The sequence below is a fragment of the Achroia grisella genome, unplaced genomic scaffold (assembly GCF_030625045.1).
Source record: "Achroia grisella isolate CSIRO2021 unplaced genomic scaffold, CSIRO_AGI_Agris_v1 utg540, whole genome shotgun sequence".
NCBI lineage: Eukaryota > Metazoa > Arthropoda > Insecta > Lepidoptera > Pyralidae > Achroia > Achroia grisella.
In genome coordinates, this window is record NW_026712925.1 from 1493857 (window position 1) to 1519144 (window position 25288).

Below are 25288 nucleotides of genomic sequence, written 5' to 3' on the forward strand. Positions count from 1 at the left end.
CTCACCTCACCGCCGCAGCCGCCGCCGCGGTATCACAGGCGCTCAGGGGGGCGCGGGCGACTCCGGCCCGCGCGGCGTGCACTAACTCGTCGGCACCAGCAGCCGCACGAAGCTGTCCTCGCTCCAGCTCCAGTCGTCGGGCCACGCGTCCTCGGGGGGGTCCAGCGCCGATCGCGACGACAGGCTCAGCACCGAGCCCCAGTCGATGGTGCGCTGCTCCTCGTCGCCATATCCGGAGTCTCTGTCGGGGGGCGGCGGCGAGGGGAACGGAGTCGCCCGCCCGGCGGCCGGGTCCCGTGCGCTCAGCAGCTCGCATCGCGCCACACCGCCGGTCACACAAGTGGGCTCGAAAGGCGCTTCCTCGGCGCTCTCCCGTTCCATCTCTCTCTCGATGCCGCGCAGAGTATTGCACACTAACACAGATCGCCTCAGCGAAGGGTCCGCCGTTTGACGGAAACGAGCTAATTTCAACGCACACAAGTTCATCATCTTGAATCGTCTTTCGCGGTAGCAGCGCCTCGAGGCGCAGCGGCCGGCGGCCCGGCCGTCGCAGCAGGCGCGCGCCGCGGCGCCGCCGAGCTCCAGGTATGACTTGCCATTCTCGGCACGAATAGTGTCGTGGGCGCCGCACCAGCCGCCGCACCAGCGCCGGCGGCACGCGCGCCTCTCCTCTTCCTCCGTTCGCCAGCAGTCTCCGCCGCCCGCTCCGGCGGCCACGGCCTCGAGCCGCGCTATTGAATCTTCCCAGCGTGCGACTTTACCGCCGCCCTCGCACGGGGAGCTGGCGCGCCGCTTGGCGCCGCACCCGCCACCCGAGCCCTGCAATAACAAAACATATCTGTTAAAAAATTGAATAATATTACTAAAACTATGAAATTTAGACAATGAAAATAACCAACGTCCAAATCTAAGAATAATGTCCAGATCGGCTTTATCCTTGACATTGGCAGTTTGATTGCAAAATGATAAAATTCCATAACTGTCTGTACTTTTTAAAATTGATACCATACTTTTTGAGTACATATTATTATTTAGTACTATTGATGTCTTTATAATTATTTCCCACATTATTTTATATATTTCCCTAACAGTTATTTTGTTGATTTCACCACTTTTAAATATAAAAAGGCATTACGTTCTAACAAAAATTCTAAATATACAAGTTTCTAATATCACATAGAGCCAACAAAACAAACGTTGTTTACTCCAACCCAAAGTTTGACGTAAGTTCATAATTCGAATATCACACGAAAAAAATATCACTGCTAATTTCAGTTAAATACCTAATTAACAAATGACTGTATTCTTCTACCTTGCTCAAATCGAATATATAAAACGAGAAGAGGACAAAACAGTTGAAGAGTGTTTGTTATATTCATGACAGTGACAGCTATAAGGGGTATAATAGACTAACTCCGACTTATAGAAGGATATTTTTTTTTGTTATATTATATCCGTCTAACATCCGTCTGTATTATTTTATTGTACAATCAGACTGATTTTAAACTCAATAAAATTTAAATCATGAAATATAGTATCCTATTCGTAATCAAGTAAAATAGTAACAATAGTTGAAATTCTTGAATACAGACTCCTGAAATTCAAATGTTTGCGAAAATTAATGCAATACAATACCTATATGTAAATAAATCAATTCTGTAAAAGGGCAAATAAACATCGAAGAGATGTCATCTATTTTATAAGTTTCTTTCGATGCGTTATGGAACTCGAAATAAAAAATTCTAGAACTAAATATTTCCGGGTTTAAAAGTTAACAACAAACAGATCGGTGTGTGGGCCGAAAAATATTCGGCTGCGTGATGGGTACCAGTAGTACTGGGCCGTAACCTGCAACAGCCGACTGACGAAAGTACCGTAAGCTTTGCTTAACCAACCACTTTGTACTCGATGGGAAAATGATTGATATTATTTAGACGTTATCATTTTTAAAGATTTGTCCGTTTATTAATTTATGAAGTATTGTACTCACTATCTTAAACAGTTAGCGAGCCCATACCATGTATGGAATAAAGGCATTAAACTCTGAATTTTTGGACAATTCTAAGTGTTTTAATTTGATTATGTACCGCTTTCCATAAACTATACAATACTATTTTCCAGTAAAATTACTATATGGTATCCTAAAACAGACAACATAGGGGTACCGTGTGATTTGTACCTGGATACAGCGCCATTGTGCGTCCGACCCTTCTCAGTTTTTTTTTGGGATACAATGCGATTCCAGGGCGCAGCCCCTACGACCAGAGTTTTGTTCAGGTAGCGATTCGTGCTCCGCAATCCGGGCATGGGATTTGCCTGCCCGAGTCTTCGCATTCTTCAAAAAATTTTAAATATTCCATGCTAGCAATCAGGCCCGACTTCACACAGCTCCAATTATTGTGGGCATCTCTATCTTATTTCATTAATAAATGTATGAGATAATATTCGGAATCGATTAAATATATATCAAGTTTTTTAGTTACAACTTTTAAATTTATTTACATGATAATAATAATAGTTTCTTAATTTTCTTTTTTAAACTCTTCAGCAATCACAAATGATCAGATTACGTGCTGTATAATTATTACAGACTTTGTTTTATAAAGTTCAGAAAGTACTGCAAAAATTGCATTCACTTTGGATACAATTTTTGCAGCTGCGCTGACTCTATGTAGTGCATAGACGGGAAAACGACAGGGCTCGTTGACTTTTATCACATTTAGGTACGAGTAGTCATAAGACTGATGCCGTATGCATTGCGCGTTGTGCTTCCATCGTGAGTTGTATTTCGCAAGGTTGTGAGCCAGTGGGCGGCATGTGGAACGTTGCAGCCGTCGCCGGCGGTGAACAAAATAAAATAGCTAAAGGCGATGTCCAGCAAGCGGCAGATGCCTCTGCACCTGCCCTGACAATTAGATGGCACACGCGCCTTTACAACCTAGGATCTGCTTCCATTAAATACTATTATTATATAATGAAATATGTGCGTATATATAAACGGAAAATGTCATTGTCAAATATACATTTATCTATGAAATTCATTAATTTCAGTCGTCCCCAATATGTAATACAATTATAGAGCGGAATCTGTAAACATACTGAAAATCAGGTACAGCGCTACCTGGTTTCTTATTTATAGATAATTGCTTGCTCCACTTCCTCTATTACAGAATATAACCTCCTTTAAAATGAGTCTTGTCTTGTTCCTAAATATTTCTTATTTTTGATTGGTAAATGATAAATATCCACACAAATAACTTTATAGTTTACAATTACTACAGAAAATTGCTTAGTGCGAAGGTAGGTAAGTAATGCAATGAGAATTGCGGACATAGCGACTGAGCCGGAGCGCTGGAAGGCCGGCTGAGTGTTGCCGACCAACGCGCAACGTTGACTCAGCGCGACCACTCATCGCAACGCTGCAAATAATCATTTTGCGTCACCCCTTTATCGCTCTGCGGAAAACGTGCCGTTCCATTGTGCGCTGTGAACGTCGCACGCCAACTATGCCGTTTATTATAGCAGCAAAATTATAACCGTGCGCGACGAGTTTCAATATGCAGAAATAGATAATTCTACGAGGTTTCATCGGTATCACGCGGCGCCCGAGTAGACTCGTATGTGTGGAGAAGTGTCGTCCGCGTCGCCAGCGCTGGCGCTCATGAAAATAAATTTAGTAAATGACGTTGGCGCTCTACGTTGCCGCTCCGCGCCTCTGGAACGCGATTGCACACCGTTGCCGCTTCGCGCCGCTCTTTCTAATCTTGTCGTAAAGTTCTTTTTCTGATGCGCAGCGCGTCGCTCGTTCGTTCTCTCCGCTCGAAACTTGGAGACGTCAAACGTTTATTTTATCGCTAGTCTCGAATATGCGGCATTTTATAACCGTACCTCTCGGCTATATAGCGAAGAGGAGTAACTGCTTATTCAAAATTAAAACCATAAAGAATTTTACTCGATATGTCAGAGACGAAGCCGTAGGTATATTAGACTACGATCCGAAATAGCGGTGCAATAATCGCTCCTCTCGCTCGAGCCGAGCCGAGGAGGTAGGAAAAGTTCGGTCGGCGAGGCGAGTCGAACTGACTTTCTATGGCATTGTGAAGACCGAATAGATGACGGTACGACGGCATTGCCTCACAACGCGCTAAGCCATGTCAAGCAAGCGAGTACGGGTCGCCGCGGTGAGGAGCGGCGGGCGGGCGGGGGGTGTGGGCACGCTGGTGTGCGAGCACGTCGGTGCACGTGCACGCGCACACAGCCGCACGCCATAATAACATCGCGTAGCGGCCGTCCGCTTGTATTTAGCGCTACAGCTACATGCTACATACTTGGAGCGGCGACCGTCCACGAACGTTATATTAATATTATACCCAACCATTACGGCGGGGTAGAAACGAGGGGTGCGCATCGCACTGAACAGCTCATGTAGAGCGTACAGTTGGAATAGCAAATAACTTTGTGACACAGAATCTTTTAATGGAAATAACAACTGATGAAGTGATTAAAATAACCACTAATTAGAAAACAAATATATTAGGATATATTAAATTAAATATATTATCATTAATATAAGTTACAGGTAACCTATATGTTTTCATAAAATTTTATAATACTAATATATTGAAGGTTATGCTGTATCTTAATAAATATTAATATTAAAATTCATTAAGATCTGTTTAGTCGTGAAAATGTTCATAAAGACACACATTTGCATTTATAATATGTATATGTAAGGATAAGAAAATAAGACGTCTAGGAAAGGAAAAAGACCAATAAAGGAAAACGTAATCCTATTCGCGATCAACAAAAACCACTCGTGGATGAAGAGGAGTTGTATGTGTGTGAATTGTGTAAAGAAAGAAAACCAGGAAAACAAGGTCAACTCGAATCTGGTTGATCACGTGAACTACAAAATAAGATATTTAACGTTTTCAAATTTTTAACCCTCCATGGCGTGATGGCATTGGTTTTCGATCTATTATGAATAATATTATTAGAGATATACGATCTAGAATAAGTCGAAAGTATGTAATTATTGATATGATAGTTTGAATACTTAAACGAAATGTATTCTATCAACGAACATGTGACTCTACATTTTAAACAGTAATACCGACTACATACTAATATTATATATTTATATTGACATTCAGTGTATTCATACATACATATAAGTCAGTAAAAACAATGAAAACACCAAAATCTGCTAAATAAAATTGCTAAAATCGCATATAAAAAGACGAAGCAAAATTAAAAGAAGTCCGAGAGACAACCCATTTTTTTCTTAATCCTTGTTTCAAAAATATGTGTATGTTTTAACAACAATGATTAATGGGAGAGTAATTTATAAACTATTAACGTTAGTTACACAATTTAATTCATTACAGGGCTGTTTATTTATCACTGAAGTAAGATCATTTCTCTATAAACTAAGTGTAAGATCAGAAAATAATTAAGTCTTGAATTTAATTGCTTTTTATTAATACTGTCTCGGCAAATATTAGCAATTATCTTCTTTAATATTTCGAACTATATCTTTGACTACATTCGTTACTACCATCTCTATTATTTCATTCACGATGCAAATGACAGACCCCTACAGTCTGTCATGTTACTGGTATACGGAATAGTAATAATTATTCAATACTGCTATTTGATAGTTAGTTCTCCACTACTTCATAAAATGGAAGGTCTAAGTTGTCTTGTCAACGATTCTGATAAGACACAAAAAATGTAGATATATATCTCTAGTTTATTACTCTTTCACGCAAAAACTACTGAACAGATTTTGATGAAAATTTACAGTAATGTAGCTTATGCATCTGAATAATACATAGGCTACATTCAGGTAAAATAAGTGTCATCCAAAATGCAAATAGAGTATCAACTCTAGTTGCATTTTGGATGCCACTTCTTTCACCTCGTTACTTTTATGCAAAAACATTGCGTATATATTTGTAACAACAGAATGCAATCAGATGCAAGATGACAATATTACTAGTTGTATGTTTAACCGTTTGTCTGTCGAGCCTGAATAAGTCATAGTAAGTCATATTTTTATAAAGCTTTGATATGCAGAATTGACAACTTATCGTACTATATTTACTTTTTAGTTAGATTTCTGTTTGTATGTAAAAGTGGTAACAAATATTATTATTTATATATAGGTACATTTGCAGCATTTGCAAATAGATAAATTAAAGGATTTTGATTAAGGTGATCTAATATATAATCTTTCAAGTCAACACAAAGCTACTGCGAGTAGCGAGCTCTGGCATTCGTTGGCGAGTGAGGCGGCTGGCGCTGCCCGCTATCGCTAGAGTTACCAACCGTCCCGATTTTATCAGGATGTCCCGGTTACAGTCTACTGTGGTTCATGTCGCCAAAGGACTAACGAGACGCAAATTGTTTCGTTTTCAATTAAATAAACAACCATATTGTTGTTGCTCATACGTTGCTGGTAATATAATATTTTTTTATAATTACCATTCATATAATATCATCATTGGAATGGTAAACAATCTGATGGTCCAGCTGATGGTAAGTAGTAATTGGCACCTATTAAAAGCACTACGGACATCATGTTATCATGAGGTCATTAAAACTAAGATGGCATTCCTCTTATTCTGTAAACACACTCGAAAAACTGGTTACATACAAAATGAGCAGCTTGGCTGCTAAAATAGTTGATACTGAGGTAACCACATAGACGACTTTTGACGAAGTGTAAGTCAATTGTTCTAATATGCCGAAAAATCCATTAATAGAGTTCTCTGGAGTACCCACGGTGATAACTTTCATCAAAGTTAATTCGGTTGATATATAACCGACTTATATTTCGGACTTTTATCAAAGTCTAAGTCGATTGATATACAACCGATGTATACTTTGATAAAAGTCGTCTCTCTCAGGAATATTGTACCGAAAAATCCATGATGAGAGTTGGTGATCGTAGCTGGCACGCACATTTCCGTGAGCGGCGCTGCGCGGCGCGGCATCGAGGCGTCGAGGCGGCGAGGCCGTGTGCAGCTGTGTGCGCTCTGCGTCCCGTCCCACACATTGCGTTGGTACTCCGTACGGTTGTGTGCGCACACGAGTGTAGCGAGAGCGAGAACCAGTCTCACATCCTGTTTGGTGGCCCGTCGCTGCCAGCTTCGTGCCGCACTGTGCTTCTGTCGAGCTTTTTACTTTGCGCCTCTGGCTGCCTACATATATATTTTTATAAAATGCCATCGATTTCAACTCTCATATCATTCTGTACTATGATAATTAGGAAATGCATATTTGTAATGAATATAGACTCCGAAATTTTACCGATTTAATATATTATTTTTGGGATACATTTTGTTTTTGTAAAAATTAGAGACCTTCACAATAATAGAAGTCATGCGATGTCAAGATAGATAGCTATTTGTTAATAACATTAGAAGGTAGTTTCTGTCTATAAACAAAAGGTAGAGCTATCAATTAAATGTTAAACTACTAAAAGGATGGTAATTATTCATTGATTTAAATAAACATTTTAAATGAAGTAGTGTCTCGGATGTACATTACGTGCAGATTTTAAGCTAACATACACTTACGCTCTTAACTGGACTGATTAACTACAACGGTTAACACGATTACTAAGCATAATACCGGCTATCATAAACGAATAGCATACTTTAGAAAAAAAGTCCAAAACAATGCAGTATACCGTACTTTATTCTATACCTGTATGGTTAAATGCGCAACATTTATTTGTACGGCAGCGTACCCTATTAAACAGGTGTGGAAAAAGTTCAGATCTAATGTACCGTTGTGACGAAACGACGTCAAAGGATTCAAGGTGTCAAGTGAATGAAAAAATAAACAAGTAAACCGTTGAAAAGCAAACAAAAGGAATCCCCGTGGAATGCGATCCTGCATAAAAAGAGAGGGAATTCCCGAAATGCATTGTTTACAGTGCACGGACGCGTGCGAGACGAGGTGTTATGCGTTTATTTACGAGTTCCAGTGTTGCTGACAAAGTTTTAGACAGCCCCTAGATAGACCTCCGAAAATATCAATTCGATGCATGTTACGTTAATAAAACTACTAATAATAAAACTACTAATGATAATTCATGATTGTGCATGGATATCAAGTATATTTTCAGTTAATCAACATAATAAAATGTGTCAAAATAAAAGATACTGTTAATAATTAACTTTATGATATAGGAATACGAAGGTAAAAATAACTATTATAAATCTTAAGTTTTACCTGATTCATTTAAGTAATAAACAATCGTACTTTTGGAATGAGTATATAAACTTGTAGTAATTTTTGAAATTTCAACCCCTCTACACACGTTAAGCTGTATGCACCGGAAGAAGGGGTTAAATCCACCAGGCATAGTGGTAAAACAACGAAGTTGGCAACACAGTATTTATTTACAAGTTTGTAACTTAGTTGATGTTGCACACTCCCAATTGCAGCCTGCGACCACTTCATCCAATGAAAGGGAAAATTCGTAGTTTTTGTCGGCAGAGCATTCATGGATATGACGCACACTTCCGCGAATACAGACGCCTCCTCCACTGATCCACTATAGGTATTACGTACGGAATGTCAGGCGACGCTTGTTGACTTACTACTGCTGTACATAGGGTACTTTCATAGGGTGTTTGTATGTATGTAAATTCGTAAACAACATTTTGTTTTACTTAGTTTCCTTTCTAACTTCTTATCAGTTTGGATCCTAAACATTTTGTATTCTAGTTTTATAATGACTGACATATGCCTTCATGTCTAACAGTGTTCCTAGACTAAACAAATGGTTAGTTGATATAAAACGCCATACGTCATTAAGCTCTTTAATTATAGTTACCTACAGATGTTTAGTTTTTTATTCGATCAATTCTAATGTTGTGGGTCGCAGCTGGCCTTTACAGCTTCACCGGACCATAGGGGGCGAGTGCAGATGGCACTCCAAACCCGCGGAAGGACTTATGTTGCGGCTGATGGCTAACTTCTGTTTGACGGATACGACTTTATTCTGAGGATACCGTTGTATCTCGGCTCAGGCAGTCGAATATATACAATAATATCGATCCTTGTTTGAATTGGAACGGATCGATCGAATCGATCAGATGCGCGCCCATCGATGTTTAGACTTAATATTTAGCTATGGGGGCTACTAATATTAAAATTATCAAAAAAATGTCAAGGGTAATTTTACGTCATGGATGAGAAATATCAAGAAATTATTATATGTAGAGTTAACTCTACATGTTTGATTTTTCAGCTGAGATAGTCTACGAATCCCATTGCCATTGCTTTTTAAAACTATTAAGATTGTTTGCCTTGTATAACTTATTACTAACTGTATCCCAAAGTGCTGCCCACATAAGTTTTCGAGTAAAAGTTTTGTATATGTTAGTCTAGGATATGACCTATTCAAATTTCATTCGAATGCGTCCACCCGTTTAAACATGATTAAGTAACAAACTTCTAAACATATGAACTTTAACATTTATAATATTAGTTGGATTACATGTTATACAGCTATAGATCAGTAATAGTGCGATAATGTTTAGTTGGATTGACACTATTTACCTTATAAGTAGGATGCGCGACTTACAAGGGACCGGTTCAAGGCACTTGTACGATTAACACTGACATTGTGAGACGGGCAGTGCACGTATAGGTACATAAATCACAGCGATCCACGGGGTGGAGTTTACTCGCGTGCTTTTAAGATAATAAATCAGAGGCCGCGGGCGTACGCGGGCAGATAATGACGTCACTGGCACGTATCTCGGAGAATCCCCGGAAGAGAGCGAATAAAATAAAAATGTCACGTAGCGATCAGCTGGGCGGCGCGGCGCGAGCGTGACGGGTGGGCCCGCTCAGCGATACGCATAACGACGCCGCAATAAAACTTATTTTTATGTTTTTCGCTCACAATGGCCGCGCGAAGGTCGAGCTATCTAAATGGGTCAATACACTCTGCGTACTACGAACGGTGAACACGTGCTCCCGCGTTTGTAAATAGCGAGATATCGGCCGATTGTTGCAGTGATTAATGGGGGCGCGTAATGACTCGGCGCCGGGCCACCGCCGCCGCCCGCGCCGCTCGCTAATGTGCTCATTCATCGCTTCGACACTATTATTGTTTGTGCTCTGAGATGGTTTTGTTCGCATTCCGACAATCGATGCGACGACATTAGGGCGATGGCCAATGTCAAGGTTGCACTTGCTATGCGCCGGCTCGTAGCTCGCCCGCACTAAATGCTAATTGCCTCCGAGTACGGTCGGTTCCGTTATGTCGATTTTGCCGGGAGAGTACTAGTTTGTGGCTTACAGACCACGAAGCTTATGAAGAACAAAAGCGGGTAAATGAGCGCTATTGTCAACATGAATTGCATCTCAATTATTAGAGTTATAACGTAATAAGTTCAGTACCTATTTTTAAAACCCTATATGCTTCAACAAAATTCTATAGCTCCAGCAATGTACCTGTCTCATCCAACCATCTAAAATGCCCCTCTTAGGAATTTTCTATAAATCCTGACAAACACAGGCTGGCGATCCATCTGATAGTAAACTGTAACTTTCATCTATATACGTGACCAGCAATACGGGCATCACGTAATCATGTGACACCCGTGTTGCCACTCGAGCTTTGATATTCTATAGTTATGAGATGTTATGCTTCTTATCCAATAATTTAACCTAAATAAAGTATTATTTACCAAGTGTAAACATGTTTATTTATAGTTAGATCAAGTGATACGAGTATCGATATAGATTCCAATACAGGTAATTTTTATAGTATTCATTTAATCATTAGTTATCAAGATTAAACCAAATAAATTGATTAGCTTTTTCTTAGTTAGCTCTTTTATCAAACATGAAATGAATACATTATAGTACAACTGGGTACGAACCGGAGCAATCGATTCTCATAGAATCGGAATTAGTTTCCAGAGATCTGCATATAAGTACCCTTGCAAATACAACTATAAAAACGAAAAGCTGAATCAATATTCACGAACTGGAAATCAGATACAAAACATGTAACGACTTGTAACCTAACCTAAGAGATGATAGAGTTGTACAATATTACAGATTAATTTTCAATTCGCATTTCAAGTAGACAGATGGCCGTGTACGGCCCGCCGCGCGCCGTCTGCGAGGCAATCATAGGTGGTTCGTACTGAAATCTGTACGGGCGTCATCGACAGGCGATAAGGGCGAGGTCACGGTTATCAATGGAGGCATCTCCATACGCGCACGTGGCGGCCGGCCACGACATCTCGCGCCCATTCACTATGAAGACGCCCGCCCCCCGCGGACCGGCACGTTGCCCCCCGGACGCCCCGCGCACCACCCCCGCACCCTCGGTGCATCCATGCAACAAGTTAGGGCACAGTTCTGTCTTGGAAGGAGTTCCGGAAGACGATTACATGTGAACAGTTTTAAGCGATTTTGTTGCGAATACGTACTATTACTGTAACTCACAATTCGTAATACAATGAAATTACAGTCAATAAATTAGTAATAATAATAGTTTTTGCTTCAAGTTAGATGTAGATTTAAACTTGTTTATCATTTATCTGAATGAATTCTCATTATTAATCAAATAAGGATTATTATTCTGCTGAAAAGGACATGGCCATTTCCGATCGATAATTATGTAACGCAATTCAAATAAAGTTCTCGTAAATCATTGTGGTTCAAACAAATTTTCCGGCTTCGCGATGTCCAATTAAATATGGATGTGATTGAAAAACGCGTGTCCGGTAACGAGCGTGTACATAATTGGTGGGCGGCAGCCGGGCCTGGAGTGACCCAGTTGCCGTTGCCTGGCGACCCGGGGCCGCAGCCCGGGCCCCCGCCGCCGCGCCGCCCCAGACCAGCGAGCTGTCGCCCCACGCTCGCACTAAATAACCTGCCCAAAACTGACACCTTAGCAAAGGTCGTTCAACCGTCACTCTTGCCATTTTTAACCTGAAGTGCATACATGAGAGTACAGCAAGAATATGTCGATTGGATGAGATTAAAATAATAGATAATTTTAACTAATCTTATAAATTCCAGTGGTGCCCTTTATGTTTCTACCGAGTAAGAAAAGACTTGTTACGAGAATTTAGTAACAACCTAATTTATTAATAACAAAGGCCTTCCTTCTTGAGTACGTATATATTGAAGTAAATATTAATATATTTACGTATTTTGATAGCAACAAATAATAAACAAGAACTACACTGTAAACTTTTATTCTGTTTTGTTGAACCAAATAGAAAACCTGCGAACGAATAAACTTAATTGTTATAAGCCGCGTTTGCCGCCTGCCACCCCCCCGAAGACGACTCCTAAGAGGGAGGAAAGTACCAAGCACAGTTGTATTCCTCCGAACTTGTGCTAAATTTCACTTTCTCTGAAGACGTTATGCGTAGACTTAACCGCCTACCGTGTTTCCCACCCTGGTAAATTTACAAAATAGTTTCTCGATATTACTTGAAAACAAAAAGAACTTTGTGATCCTGTTAATATTTTTGATAGAAGCCTCTGCTTAATGCCTTTCTTTCGAAAAGTAGTATCTTTTTTTCTCATATAAAACAACGGTGAACACGTATCTTCTATGAGAGCGCTTTTCACCCTCTGTCGTTATCTTAGAGAACCCTAACTGAGTAAAACATAAAAAACGTACGTCAAAAAAAGTCCTTCCACTCACAAAAACTCCGCCGCCTCCTCGCCCTCTGAAGTTATAAAACGTTGAAGGCGGGCGGGGATGAATGCGGGGTTTGTGACCTTATCCCCCTATCTTAGGGTCGAGAACAGTTCGTGTAGGTGGCTCGCACACCAATGTGATATGGCTGAAAGGCGAGCACACGAGCGTGGAAGCTTTAGCAAAATGAAAGCCGACTCGCTCTTAATTCACCAGTACAAGCACGCGGCGTATACGGACGTCGATAGAACCACCCTATGCCACCCACCCCTCGCCGCCCGCCTCCACGTGCCAGGCATAAATAAGGGGAGAGAGGAGGCTTGAACTCGGGTTAACAAGAGAGTGAGCGTCCTCCCCCGCGGCAATGCTAGAAGGGAGAATTAAGGGGGCTGCGGCGAAGGACGAATTAAGGAGATGAGAGAGCACACGCTCTCGAGACGCGCGTCCTCACGCCACGCTGGGAATTAAAGCTGACTGAGCGACGCCATCACTACCAACTATATAATATTATTTCTATTTAATATTACTACATACATTAATTCTATTTATTCGTCTTCCATAACTACTCTTACCATTGTTGTCAATGTACCAAAGGATTAAATATTGTAGTAATTTTAAAATATAATCATTAAACTTTTTTAGCAAATAGAAACCGTTATACCAAGCATACTTCTAAAACTTAGTTATAGGTATTCATTTCAAAGCAGAAACAGAAACAACATTGACATGCCACCCTCTCTACCTACGAGCTGCGTGACGTCACCGCTGCGTTTTCATAGCACGTGAGTCATATCGCCACATAAATTACAAACTATATCCCTCTGGAGTTAGGGTTTGTTTTCGGCAAAATTGGTGGAGCTTCTTTGTCTTGATGTTGCGATGCAAACCAAAACGTTCTTTATCCGACGGACATAGAGTCGATTGTGTTCAATCTTAAATGAAATGTTCTTGGAAAGAGGGTGGGTATAAATTTTCCATGGGGGCAGACGGGGCGACGTCGCGCGAGGGCGCCGCTGAGTCACGGCGGCGTGGTGTCGGCGGGGAGGGCGCGGGTGAGGTGCGGGCCGGGGCGCACATATTGTAAGTATCTACCACTCACATGTCACAAAGTTTTCTCCGCATCGAGAAACTTTGTTAACGTCAACCGAGCACGTGGCCTCGCTGATATTGTACATAATTGCTGCACCGTTTCCCGCGTAAAACTTTTATTTGAAGTTTCATAAATGAAAAAAATCTATATATTTGAATTATGTCTCGTATTTCAAGTCAGATCAGTACCGTTTTGGTTTTAGTGACTTTTTATCGTAATATCATATCATACAATAAGTATGCCAATTCGATTATATTATGTTGTTTAGAGATTATCAAAACAATTCAACTTACTAATAATGTATCATATATTACTAAAATAGAAGGTCCCATTGTAGGTAAGAACTATTTCATTACATGCTTATTATTTGTTATCGAAACGATTGACAAAATTGTTTACAGCAAGTGCACGCGATATTGTCTAGTATTATCTAATTATAAAAGAACTTTCAGTTCTACATGACTATTTACAATGGAGGGGTCAAGCTGTATCTAATGACTTGCTTGACAAAAGATATACGACTTTTTACCACCATTATATTTTTATAAATATTATATTTCGTATACGGATAAGGCTCGATGGATCGTCTTGGTTACATTAGCAGGTTAAAATAATAACTTGTTTCTTTATACTTAATACAAATCGCCCTAAATAATGTAAAAAAAAGTGTACGGAATTTACGCCCTACTTACTGATGTTTGAATTGTTTACAAGAACATTTGTATTATCTATCGCTGTCCATGTCTATCTGTTTCTCACGTTGTTTCTACTAAACCATACATTGAATTATACATCTAAAATTACAATGATTATATTTAACCTAAGGGAATTAAGTTAAGGAATTTAAGGGTGAAGTCAGAATATATCAGTATGTATATATGTATACTTATTATAAATATATTAATTCATAAACATTTGTAAAGATTAAAGGATTATATTCTATATACATGTATACGGGGTGTAATTAATATAAACTACGTCATAAAGCACAACTCTATTAGAAAACATGATGAAATTAAAGTCTATGGAAATATGATATCTTTAAGCAAGCAATTGGTTGTGTTACATCGGACCGTCACCTTGAAGTCTGATAAGGTGTCGTTGATAAGAAGCGATATGAGGCTTGCAGCAATATTTTACATTCTTTGATTGCCTCGTACCTAGAGTTCATTTTACAATAATAATATAAAGCGATCTGTGGTCGAAATAAGCACAGATCCATTTTATGACTGGCTTACTTAAAAAAATTGACTACCATTATTATTGTTATTTTAAATAACACGTGGACAATGGTAAAATATTAATTGTATAATTTATAAATATAAATTGATCGTGAATAGAAACTAAAATATATTTAAGCATAAATAAAAGCAGACATATTATAAGTACATTAAATTAATCAAAGTCAGTCAAGCCAGCAATGCAAGATAAACATTACCAACTAACTACTCATAATCGGCGAGTATGAATGGGTATAAACAGAATTGATGCATATACATACGAACCAAAAGACGTATGCTGTTTGAATCGAAGCATTTGGTTACACCTATCCTATTGAGATTCCTCTAACCATCTCAGTAACTAGACCACCATCAGACACGAGTGGTGACTAGGACCTCAACTAAAATCCTTAAGTGATTGAAGAACGACATGGCTTTGTATGATGACGACTCCTAAACATATTACAGTAGCCCAACATATAAGCGTATTGTAGAATGCAAGAGAGACAGTAAGATCAGTATTATTGTTGTGTAATAATTTTAAATATTTTAGTAAGAACTTTATTTGATAAGTAAAACTATGCGAACCTAATTCTCTTTAGCATAAAAAACACTACACAAATTCATTGAAGACTATGTGATACCACTAAGTGTTCAATGAATTTGTTCATTTGCTCTGATCTCATTATAATTTATGAGTTCCCTATGTTTTTGAATGATATTAATGTAAGACAGTAATGAAATCGTAATTGAAAATTATAACTCCCGTGTAACCGTGACGTGTTTCTGCCACGGAGCTTGTACCAGCAATGCTTGTTCGAGTTCCTCTCTACGTTACATTATGTAATTCAGGAGTGGAGGGTTGAGCGGAGTGGAGATCTGTGTATATCCCACCCTCCCCAGGAAACTCGCAGGTTATAAAGCGCGGGAATGAGTTTTCGCGCGCAAACTTTATCGCGAAAGCCCGCTGACGGAGCGATGCTTTTTCATGAGCTTAGCCTTTTCTTGCCATCCCAGTTAAAGTCCCCGTTTCTTGATATTGAAGTGATGTTTAGTACTCGCAATAATGCTTTACAACCCTAGAATTCTCAACAGTGCTGACGTCGTGAATATTGCCGTGACATTGGAACTTTTTTATTACCGAGGTAGCACCGCTTGTAATGGAACACATTCAGAATTTGTGATCTATTCAAAAATACAATATTTATCAACAAAAAACTTGTATGCTTATAAAACACTAAATACAAACATTTCCTCGAAAATATTCAGCAACATTTTTTTATAATATAGATTAATAATTTTGGTCAATAATATAAAATATTATTTCACCTTCGTTATTTTCGATAACCTTACACTAGCTGTCTAGCGCTCGGTCCTTCTACAGTTTAATATTGCGATCCGCGTTCCCACATCTACCTTACCTTTACGTTTCAGTCTTTAGCATATCATTAGATAGCTGGGAGCATTTCATCGCAAGTTGTGTTAGCTTAATTTGTTTCATAAGTTCTTTTGTTATGTTAGCTTTAAGAAAAACCACAGACATCTAGGCTGGCACTACGTAATAACGTAACCTAATGACGATTTCGAATACAACGACAAGACAAAAGTCAGGGTCGACCCTTCCTATGGAGTAGAGGGCCCGCACCAGAGGGAGCGCACAATAGGTGACCCCCGAATTCAGTAATGGGTTCGTTGCGTTAGTATATTGCCAACTCGCAGATTACGACCCTTCCAAATTTCTATCACTGTGTACCGATGAAATAGAACTTTCAGTTTTCAATTACTTATTTTTGTGTTTTGAATATATTTTAATAATCTTTAATTAATTATTACGAACTGATGGTAATTTCTCAGGTTTTTATTTTAATGTAAAATGTAGCAAGATTTTTTTTTTGTTCTTTCTGAATATCCTTTTTTACCTACATACATAATCCTTTTCCACTTGCGTTACACATTATGAGCTGTGAAAGTGTAGACTTATCGATTGAGGTGCCTCTACATTAATTTGGTAAGTATGTAACGATTGTTTGTTTTGAAAGAGCCGATCGATTAATCGAAGGTCAATATTGATGGTGGTCTTCGAGCCACAACGTGCTGTTGTTGGTATCGTGACAAGTGCTGGTGTGTGATGGCTCGTCGGTGTGCTCGCGCAATTGCCGATGCTGCTTTGCATAAGTAATGACCGCCTCTGCTCTCCGCGCCCCGCAACCCTGTCCTATAGGCCTATCGATTGCGGCGGCGCGGGGCGGGCCGCATCGCCGTAATTGTCACACCGAACGAGCTGTATTTCGCTCCACCCTTAGGATATCGACCTTACTACCCCCACATAAAGTCCGCTCTCAGTTGGCAATATTTTCTGATTGAATACCAAATGCGTTATAGTCCTCTCTAACTTTGGAGGCAGCTTGTAATAGAGCCTTCGAAGAGTCTATGACAGAGCTTAATTAGACAGGCGCGCGATGGCAACGAATGGATTTTACTTGTTCAATGTTTCAGTTCGAATTAAAGCTCGAATTATCGCAGAAGTACTTAAATGAGTTCGCTGAACTGCAACTGAGCTGTGAAGCTCGAGGTAACACCACTAATTATAGTTAAATACGGATATATTCTGAAAATATGTTTATCCTACAGTGACCAATCGATTCTTATTCGTATTTGCATATAGTTATAAGGTCCTACGTAAATGGTATACTACCGAGTGGAAGATATTCTTCCTAAATCATAATCTATAATCTAAAAAAAAATCTAACGTCAATATTAGTTAAGTTATTAAAAATGTATACAATCAAATTAAGTTCATAGTAAAAAAAACGTCAGAACTTTCAGTTGCAACTAAGGATTAGTCATTTCGTAGTAGACCCCAATCAACATTGTCTGCAGGGGAGAGTTGCTAGACACTCGATATCCAGCACGCACACCGTCCAAACGTAGAAAATATAATAGTAATTCCTTATTACTGAACGCAACACAGCGTGCGACGTCGCGTCGTATGTATTAGCCGTAGTCGTTGTCTATTCGAGTTCTGTTTTTTAGCGCACCAGCAGCGACGAAAGTATAGAGAAAGTGGCGCGTTGACGTCACTCACACAAGCGCAGCATACGCGTGGCACATACACTGGGCGTTTCGTCGGTACGTGGTGCGAGGCACGCAGAGGTAGCTGGTTGGAGTAGCCGTGGAATGACTTGACAGCGCGCAGCGGAGCGCCGCTCTCTGTGCCCGTTACCAGCGTCTTGCTACATGCCAACGGTTACAACACCACGCTATGTATGAGAAATACAGCGCCTCGACTCACGATACGCCGTCACCGCTCTCGACACGTTCTCTTACTCAATAAAACTGTGAAAAAATATGCAGGTATCAGCTCGATATGCAGGTATAACTCAGACTATACGAGTAATGTAGGAGATGAAGGATAACGAGATTCCCCCAACGTCTACTAACTAGACGCGATGATATACGGGCGTCTCTTCGTGGCATGCGGGCGAACGTAATCGCTTTTATACAAATCGTATTTGTTAATACGAGTAAAGTTTTTTGAATAAGTTTCGATAAACGAGAATAATAGATCGTAAAATCCGCCACCTGTTTAGGTGAGCGCGTGCATACATATCTAAACAAAGGACGCGGTGGCGTCTCACAAACACGATTCTTTATTACGGTCCATTGCAATTGTTATTGTCGATTTGTTACGAGCGAAAATATGCATTGTTAACGGTAGAGCTGGTAGATGACATAACTCGGCCCGTGCCCACGTGAGAACAAATCTGATCTAAACAACCGAAAGTAATAAATAATAGTGCGAAAAAGTGTGAAAAGATTTGGTGTGATATTTATTGAGTTGAGCGAATAGATGAATAGTGCGTGGCCGGCAGCTAAAGAGATTATAACTAGATTAAATTGAGATCAAAGATGGTTCATTCATGATGTAATGACGACTATAGCAATTCGTACATTTGTGTTGGTCGGTTTAGTGTTGTTTAGCGTCCCGGGCGCCGTTGGAGCGTGTCGGGCGCCCGGGCACTGCGAGCGCCGCCCGCGGCGTACGATTAATTACATAAAGTGCGAGATGAAAAGGAAAACGGCCGGCGGCAATCAGCTGATTTCTGATTGATGCGTGCACCGACGAGCCGCGCGGACGCATCGCACCCCGCACGCATCCCATTCATAAACCTGTTTAGGACCGTTATTGTTACGTAAAAAACATTACCGTGTCGTTCATGCTTCATTACGTCACGTATCAATTAGCTGAATTTGTATATGTATACAGTAGTATACACGTACACATCAGTTTTTTTACACGAAGTATTCATTAAACAAATATAACATTTATGTTCGTCGAAATACTAGTTTTAATAAATGTCCAGAGTGTGTTAAAAAGTAGTAGGTTCATTTTTCTCTAATGTAGTATATATGAGAAAAATGAACCTGTATTCTAGATTATATAATTAGACAGACAATTAAAACGTTAAATTTTTACTAAAATATAGAGTCAGAACTTTAAAGATATGCAAAGAAAAAAATTATAATCGATATTATCTAGTTCCGTTATGTTGTTTATTTGCAATAATAGTGAATATATAGTAGAAACAATTTCTATTAGTTCGACCCCCCGTTTAATTCGTTAGAAATATTTACGGCATAGCAACAAAGAAATTCAGTACTAATATTAAAATAAAGATTCCTTACGAATACAGCGTTGTTTATAAGCATATGTTATTTATAAGAATATTATCTGTATTTGTAGAGGTTTTTTTTTCAATGCCAAAAACTCTATAAGTGGTGACGTCACAGGCTCGTTGGGAGGACGAAAGGAGATTAGGACCGCTGGGAGGTGGGGGTGTGCAGAGGCGAACCCCTCACAGTAACCTCTACCATGGTGTCGATATACATAAAGGTTTTAAATTTGTAAAGGAAGTTTATTACTTTATTTATTTTAATTCTTAATAATATAAAATACAACTAATTCATAGAGTATAGTTATAATAATTAATGTTTGGAAATGTGTTGATATAATTATTTCAATAAGTTAAGTTCCGATGAACGAAACACTTAAAGCTTCAACAACAGATGCAAATTTTAGATTATAATGTCTTTTTTTTTGTAATGTTATAATTCCGAAATATGAAGTGACTTCTATTTCGAAGACATTAATGAGATTTTTTAAAATAAACTATGTATATTACGGCTCTATTTTTTCCTTTTTCAGTCGTCTTAGAGAAAAATTAGAAACACTTTTAATACTTATTACTTAACGTGTAAATTATTTTTTATTTTCTGGGTTCTGTGTTCTATAGTAATATTTTTAGTCTCATTGTTTTTTCGAGTTGAGAATGAGTATCAGTCGTAAGGGTTAGGTGTCATGGGTGGTAACTTGGGGTGGAAGGTGCCTCCCGCCTGGCGGCGAAACATGTTCGTACCCACACACTCCCAACTACATTACTGTAATTATCCAATTATAGAAAGTATGACATCGCATTTCGTTAATCAGGAAGACATGAAAGGTTAACGACATTTATCACTAGATTTCAAAACAACCTGACTACTTTTAAAAAATGTTAATTTTAAGCACACGATTAATTTTGATTACACTCGCGGGGTTCTATATGTGTGGTTATATAATTATATGCCGAAAATGGTATATATATATATATATTAATAGCAATATTATTTTTTTGCCTGCCTACATAAAAAGTACAATTTCAATTTAAATAAGTAAAAGCAAAAATACTACTACTAGCCTAGCTGGGTTGAAAGTAATAGAGAATTCTCCATTCTCTACAGCATCTTACTTTGTTGCTAGGAGAAATATTTTGACAATGCAATCCTATAAAAGGAATTTGTAATAAGTACTAGTAGTTAATAAAGGCAAATCATACCTAATTTACGATAAAAGTTTATAGATGAGGTTCAATGGCCATTTAACCTATTCACTTTAACTAATTCCACATGCAAGATTATTTTCAAAACAAGTTACGTACAACAGAATAGACTCAACAACTAATTTTCGATATAATGAACATAATGGTAAGCTATGTGCGAAAACAATATACCTATCCTGAACTAATAAATCACAAGATAACGAATAAAGCGTAAAACGTACTGCTCTACCTCCCAACCCCCTTTGCGGCTGATTACGGGCGCCGAGCAACGAAATAAGAATGAATTTTTAATGAACCCCACCCGACGGGCGATACGATACCCTGCCTGCCTGCCTACCTCTTCCGAATGCTACGCACTTAGAAGATTAGTCCCGAGAGCCATCCAGTTAACTTACTAACCAACCAACTTGAATAGAATACTTTACGATACTTCTATATAAATTCATCTCGTAAACATACAGAGCGCATCTAGTTCAGTCGCGAACCCATGGAATACAACACACCTTTCTGACAAAGAGAGTAAACGCAGTTATAAAATAATAAAACGGCAAGCCGACGACCCCGAAACAATAATGTAAATAGAGCTTTATAGTGTAAACAAAAAGAATATGAGTATTACGTTAGCGTTACGTCAGAGAGGGAGTGCGGGAGGGACGTCACGGGCACGACGTCACAACGGAAGTCCGCACTAGATATATTTATTGTAGCTTTGTAGTCGTAGCCGTGCACCGCCGCCGCCGCCGCCGCCGCCGGGACGAGTTCAATGTCGGCCGACTATCTATCGGCCATCAATCAGCGGAGCGCTATAGACACGGGACACCCGCTTTGGACAGATACGTCGACGCATCGTTTTGTAGTCGCATCTGCTACAATTGTTCTAAATATCGTGACCTATACAGATTCGGAATGGTCACACGTCAGATGTTTTATGCAATTCACACGATTCAAAACTAGCGCAATTTTGTGTGTACTAAAACAACTTTGTAAAATCAATGGTCATTTCTTTTAAAAAACAGTACTCATATAAATTTGAGATACACGTATCAAAAATATAGTATTTATAGTCTCTGCAATCTTCGATCAAAATCATATCTAAATCTGTTCATTCAGGAGCAAGTCTCTCATTACTCAGTACTCAAGTAAACATCGTAGTTAATTCTACAGAAAGTCACTATTTGCATATAAAACCTCACTCATTCTCAACCCGTTCGTACCTTTAGATAGTTTACTACATTATCAACTACAAAAACCACGAAGAAGTACAGAAGTTAATGTTTATTTACGTCTTTGAGCTGAAAAGAAGATTGAGATCAATTTCATGTTTATTGGAAATGTCATTAATATACCGAGCGTGAAAGGTTAGCTATGTCCTTTTGTGCGTGACTAACACTACGGGTGCAGGTATTCAAAGTCCGGGAGCAAGGCCAGCTCTGTTTACAAACTTCCGTCACGACAAGACACTTACGAGCACTTGTCACTCGGTGTTTCTCCGCGGTGGACGCACACGTGTCAATGCAAATAATAGCGAGCCCTCACGGTCTCACACACAGTTGACATTGTCCCACTTTAGTCCGACTGCATGCCCGTCTAGACTTGAGATACGCCGTTGATAGATTGCCGCTATAGCTAGTTGCATTCGTTATTGTAATCCGTTCGATTGCACTTTTACTGAGACAGCGGCGTCTGGGCTTGTGACAACATAGTTGTCTGTCTAGCAGCAACTGTTACAGCACCTTTTAAAGAAATTACCTGAGCTACCGACCGTACACTGTTCTAGGATAGGAATGCTGTTCAATTTTATTCTTGAATCGGCCGAGTAACGATAGACAACATATTACTTGTTTGTGACTTATATAAATTATTGATAAAGAACATAGAACAGATTGTATTAGTGAAGAATGTATTCTTGAATTTCTAAAGCATGCACCCTTGTATAGGCTAGCCCTGCGCGGGGTGGCATCGAGGGGCGAATGCAATGGGGTGGCTAGGCCCCCGTACCTACCCCAGTGCACGGTAGGCGCGTAGTAACTGCAATAACGGAGCAGTGAAAGTGTCGCGGGGAGCTTCAACCGTCAATGGGTGAAGACGTACTCCCTTCACCCCTCCGTCTTGCTCAAACTTTTAGTTAATAGTATGATCTTCCTTGAATTTCCCGCTCACATGCCACATGGAGTAAACACTCGACTGAAAGTTTCACAGCACCGACCGTGAACAGTTATGCTTGTACAGCAAATCTAACCTTGGGTCGGAATGGTTCAGATGAATTTCAAATGTCTCTCAAATCAAGTTTAGTATGTAAAGTGCACGTGAGCGGCGGTCGACAAGTGACGGCGACAAGCAAATAAATGAGCGGAACGGGTACGTCGTCATTATCTCGAGGCATGAATGAAACAGAACGTAAATTGAAATGTATCGCGTGCCATAATCCGCGCGCATTAATCTCACTCAAATGCCGATCGTTACGTAACAATGAACAACAAACGACTCAAGTTCATTGATCCACTTAATGTCCGCACTAAATGTGTCTCAGTTACTGAATGTCAACATTGTTATATAATTATGATCGTTCACACAGTGCCTAGTTTTATTCGAACGGTATGCGCACGCGCCACAATCCGCGATTTCCCACTTCCGATCCAATCGCCAGCTACGTCATAATGTTTATTTATGAGCTTATGATTATAAAATGACGTTTACATCATTCTGATATCGTTGACCGGCCGCCGTTTAATAATAACATTCATTCATAAGTGATTAATGATTACTACCTACGAAATAGATTTGTAGTTGTAGTATTAATAAAGCTATTATCATAATTATAAACAAGATTTTACGCTGCCCGACGCCGTAGTAAATTATTATTTACAAACATTTGTCCCCCACACATTCTTCACCTAGTGAGACGGTGTTTGTTTTTGCCGTTAATTATAATATATATTAGACGTTTTTCTATAACAATTTGCTCTTGAAACAAAAGTTGTAGGTAATTCTCGAATTAACACTGAATGTGGGTTCATCTATGTTTGTTCAACCAAACTAACTGATGCCATTTCATCAAATCTATAAGCCACGAATTAAAGTTTTTTGCAGGTTAAATCTTAAATTTTATGCCATTTCAATCATCAAAAAACTAACCAAGTGTAATTTTTAAGACTATTTTTGAATTAGAGATGACTTTTGCAACGTGTAATATATTACATGTTGAGAAATATATTATATACTGAAAGTCGAAATATCCAATACAATCCTGTTTTACACAGTACTCTAGTTAATCAAAAGCCGATTACAAAGTTTTGAGTCCATTCTTTGACTCAATGTAAAACTAATATACCATCTTGATATTTTAACAGTTTAATATTGGCAATTCTGTCGTAAACGAACTATCAAACATCTGCAAGGGCCGTCAAAACTATAACAATTTGTGGCAACCCAGCTAATTTTTTTATGGAAGTATAATATATTCATTAATAGTACAAAGTAGAAATACAAAAAAAGATACAGGGCCAAGTATAGTTCTAATCATTAAGCATGGGACAAACTGACAAGTTACACTACACATCTTGTCTAATGTTCCTACACTAGCACCAGACATTATAGTAGTAGTTCACAATACAATATACATACACTTGGGTACTAATAAAAGTTTAATTGTACGAGTTGTCAAACTTTCCCCGAACTTGACCGTCAAATTACGACAGCAATAAAGCAGTCATATACAATGACGTGAATTTACATAAATTATCGGCGTCGGCACGTCTCGCCGAGTTTACTCAGATCCAATGTTTACATATGCATCGCAACAAGAGTTCAACGACACCCATATTGTTTTATTAGCGACATAAATGGGTCGCGGTACGCGGTACGCGAGGCCATAGGAAATAAATATATTTAGAACCGACGCCGCGCGCCGGCGAGACACTTCGCAAAAGTGTCAAGCCAAACATTATTATTAACCGTCCTGAATTTCTTTCTCGTACAAAACATTATCCATACTAATATTCTAATATTGTACATAAGCGAAATTATGTATGTCTATTTGTTACATGTTGACGACCGAACGGCTGAACGGATCTTAATTAAAATTGGCCTAAAAATTGTAAAAAAAGCAGACAAGTTGCGAGTATAAAATTAAGGTAATTTTCTAAGGACATCTATTTATACTTCAATAAAGGATGAAATAATAAAATTATTTGGACATATAATGGTCATAGTAACACTGTTGTGTTAGAAGCATTCTTTCAATATATTCCTTTATACAATAAACTGTGATTGTTAAACGAAGGTTGTAAAGTCTATGTCAAGTATTTTAGTGGTATAAGGTACCTAACATTTATTATTGTAACAAAATAAACTGTATGTCGACTAAAATAACAATTAGTTTGAAAATCTCAGACAGAATTAA

At 39.1% G+C, this 25288-nt stretch overlaps 1 protein-coding gene across 1 annotated transcript in view; it reads right to left on the reverse strand.

The window, feature by feature from the left end:
* Position 1: 1 nt before the first annotated feature.
* Positions 2 to 25288, reverse strand: part of LOC131847683 (uncharacterized) — a 30742-nt gene continuing 5455 nt past the window's right edge. The window contains exon 2 of the mRNA XM_059197311.1: positions 2 to 819. Coding sequence (XP_059053294.1) covers positions 82 to 819 — 738 coding nt within the window. The 3' untranslated portion in view covers positions 2 to 81. The remainder of the gene's footprint in view (positions 820 to 25288) is intronic.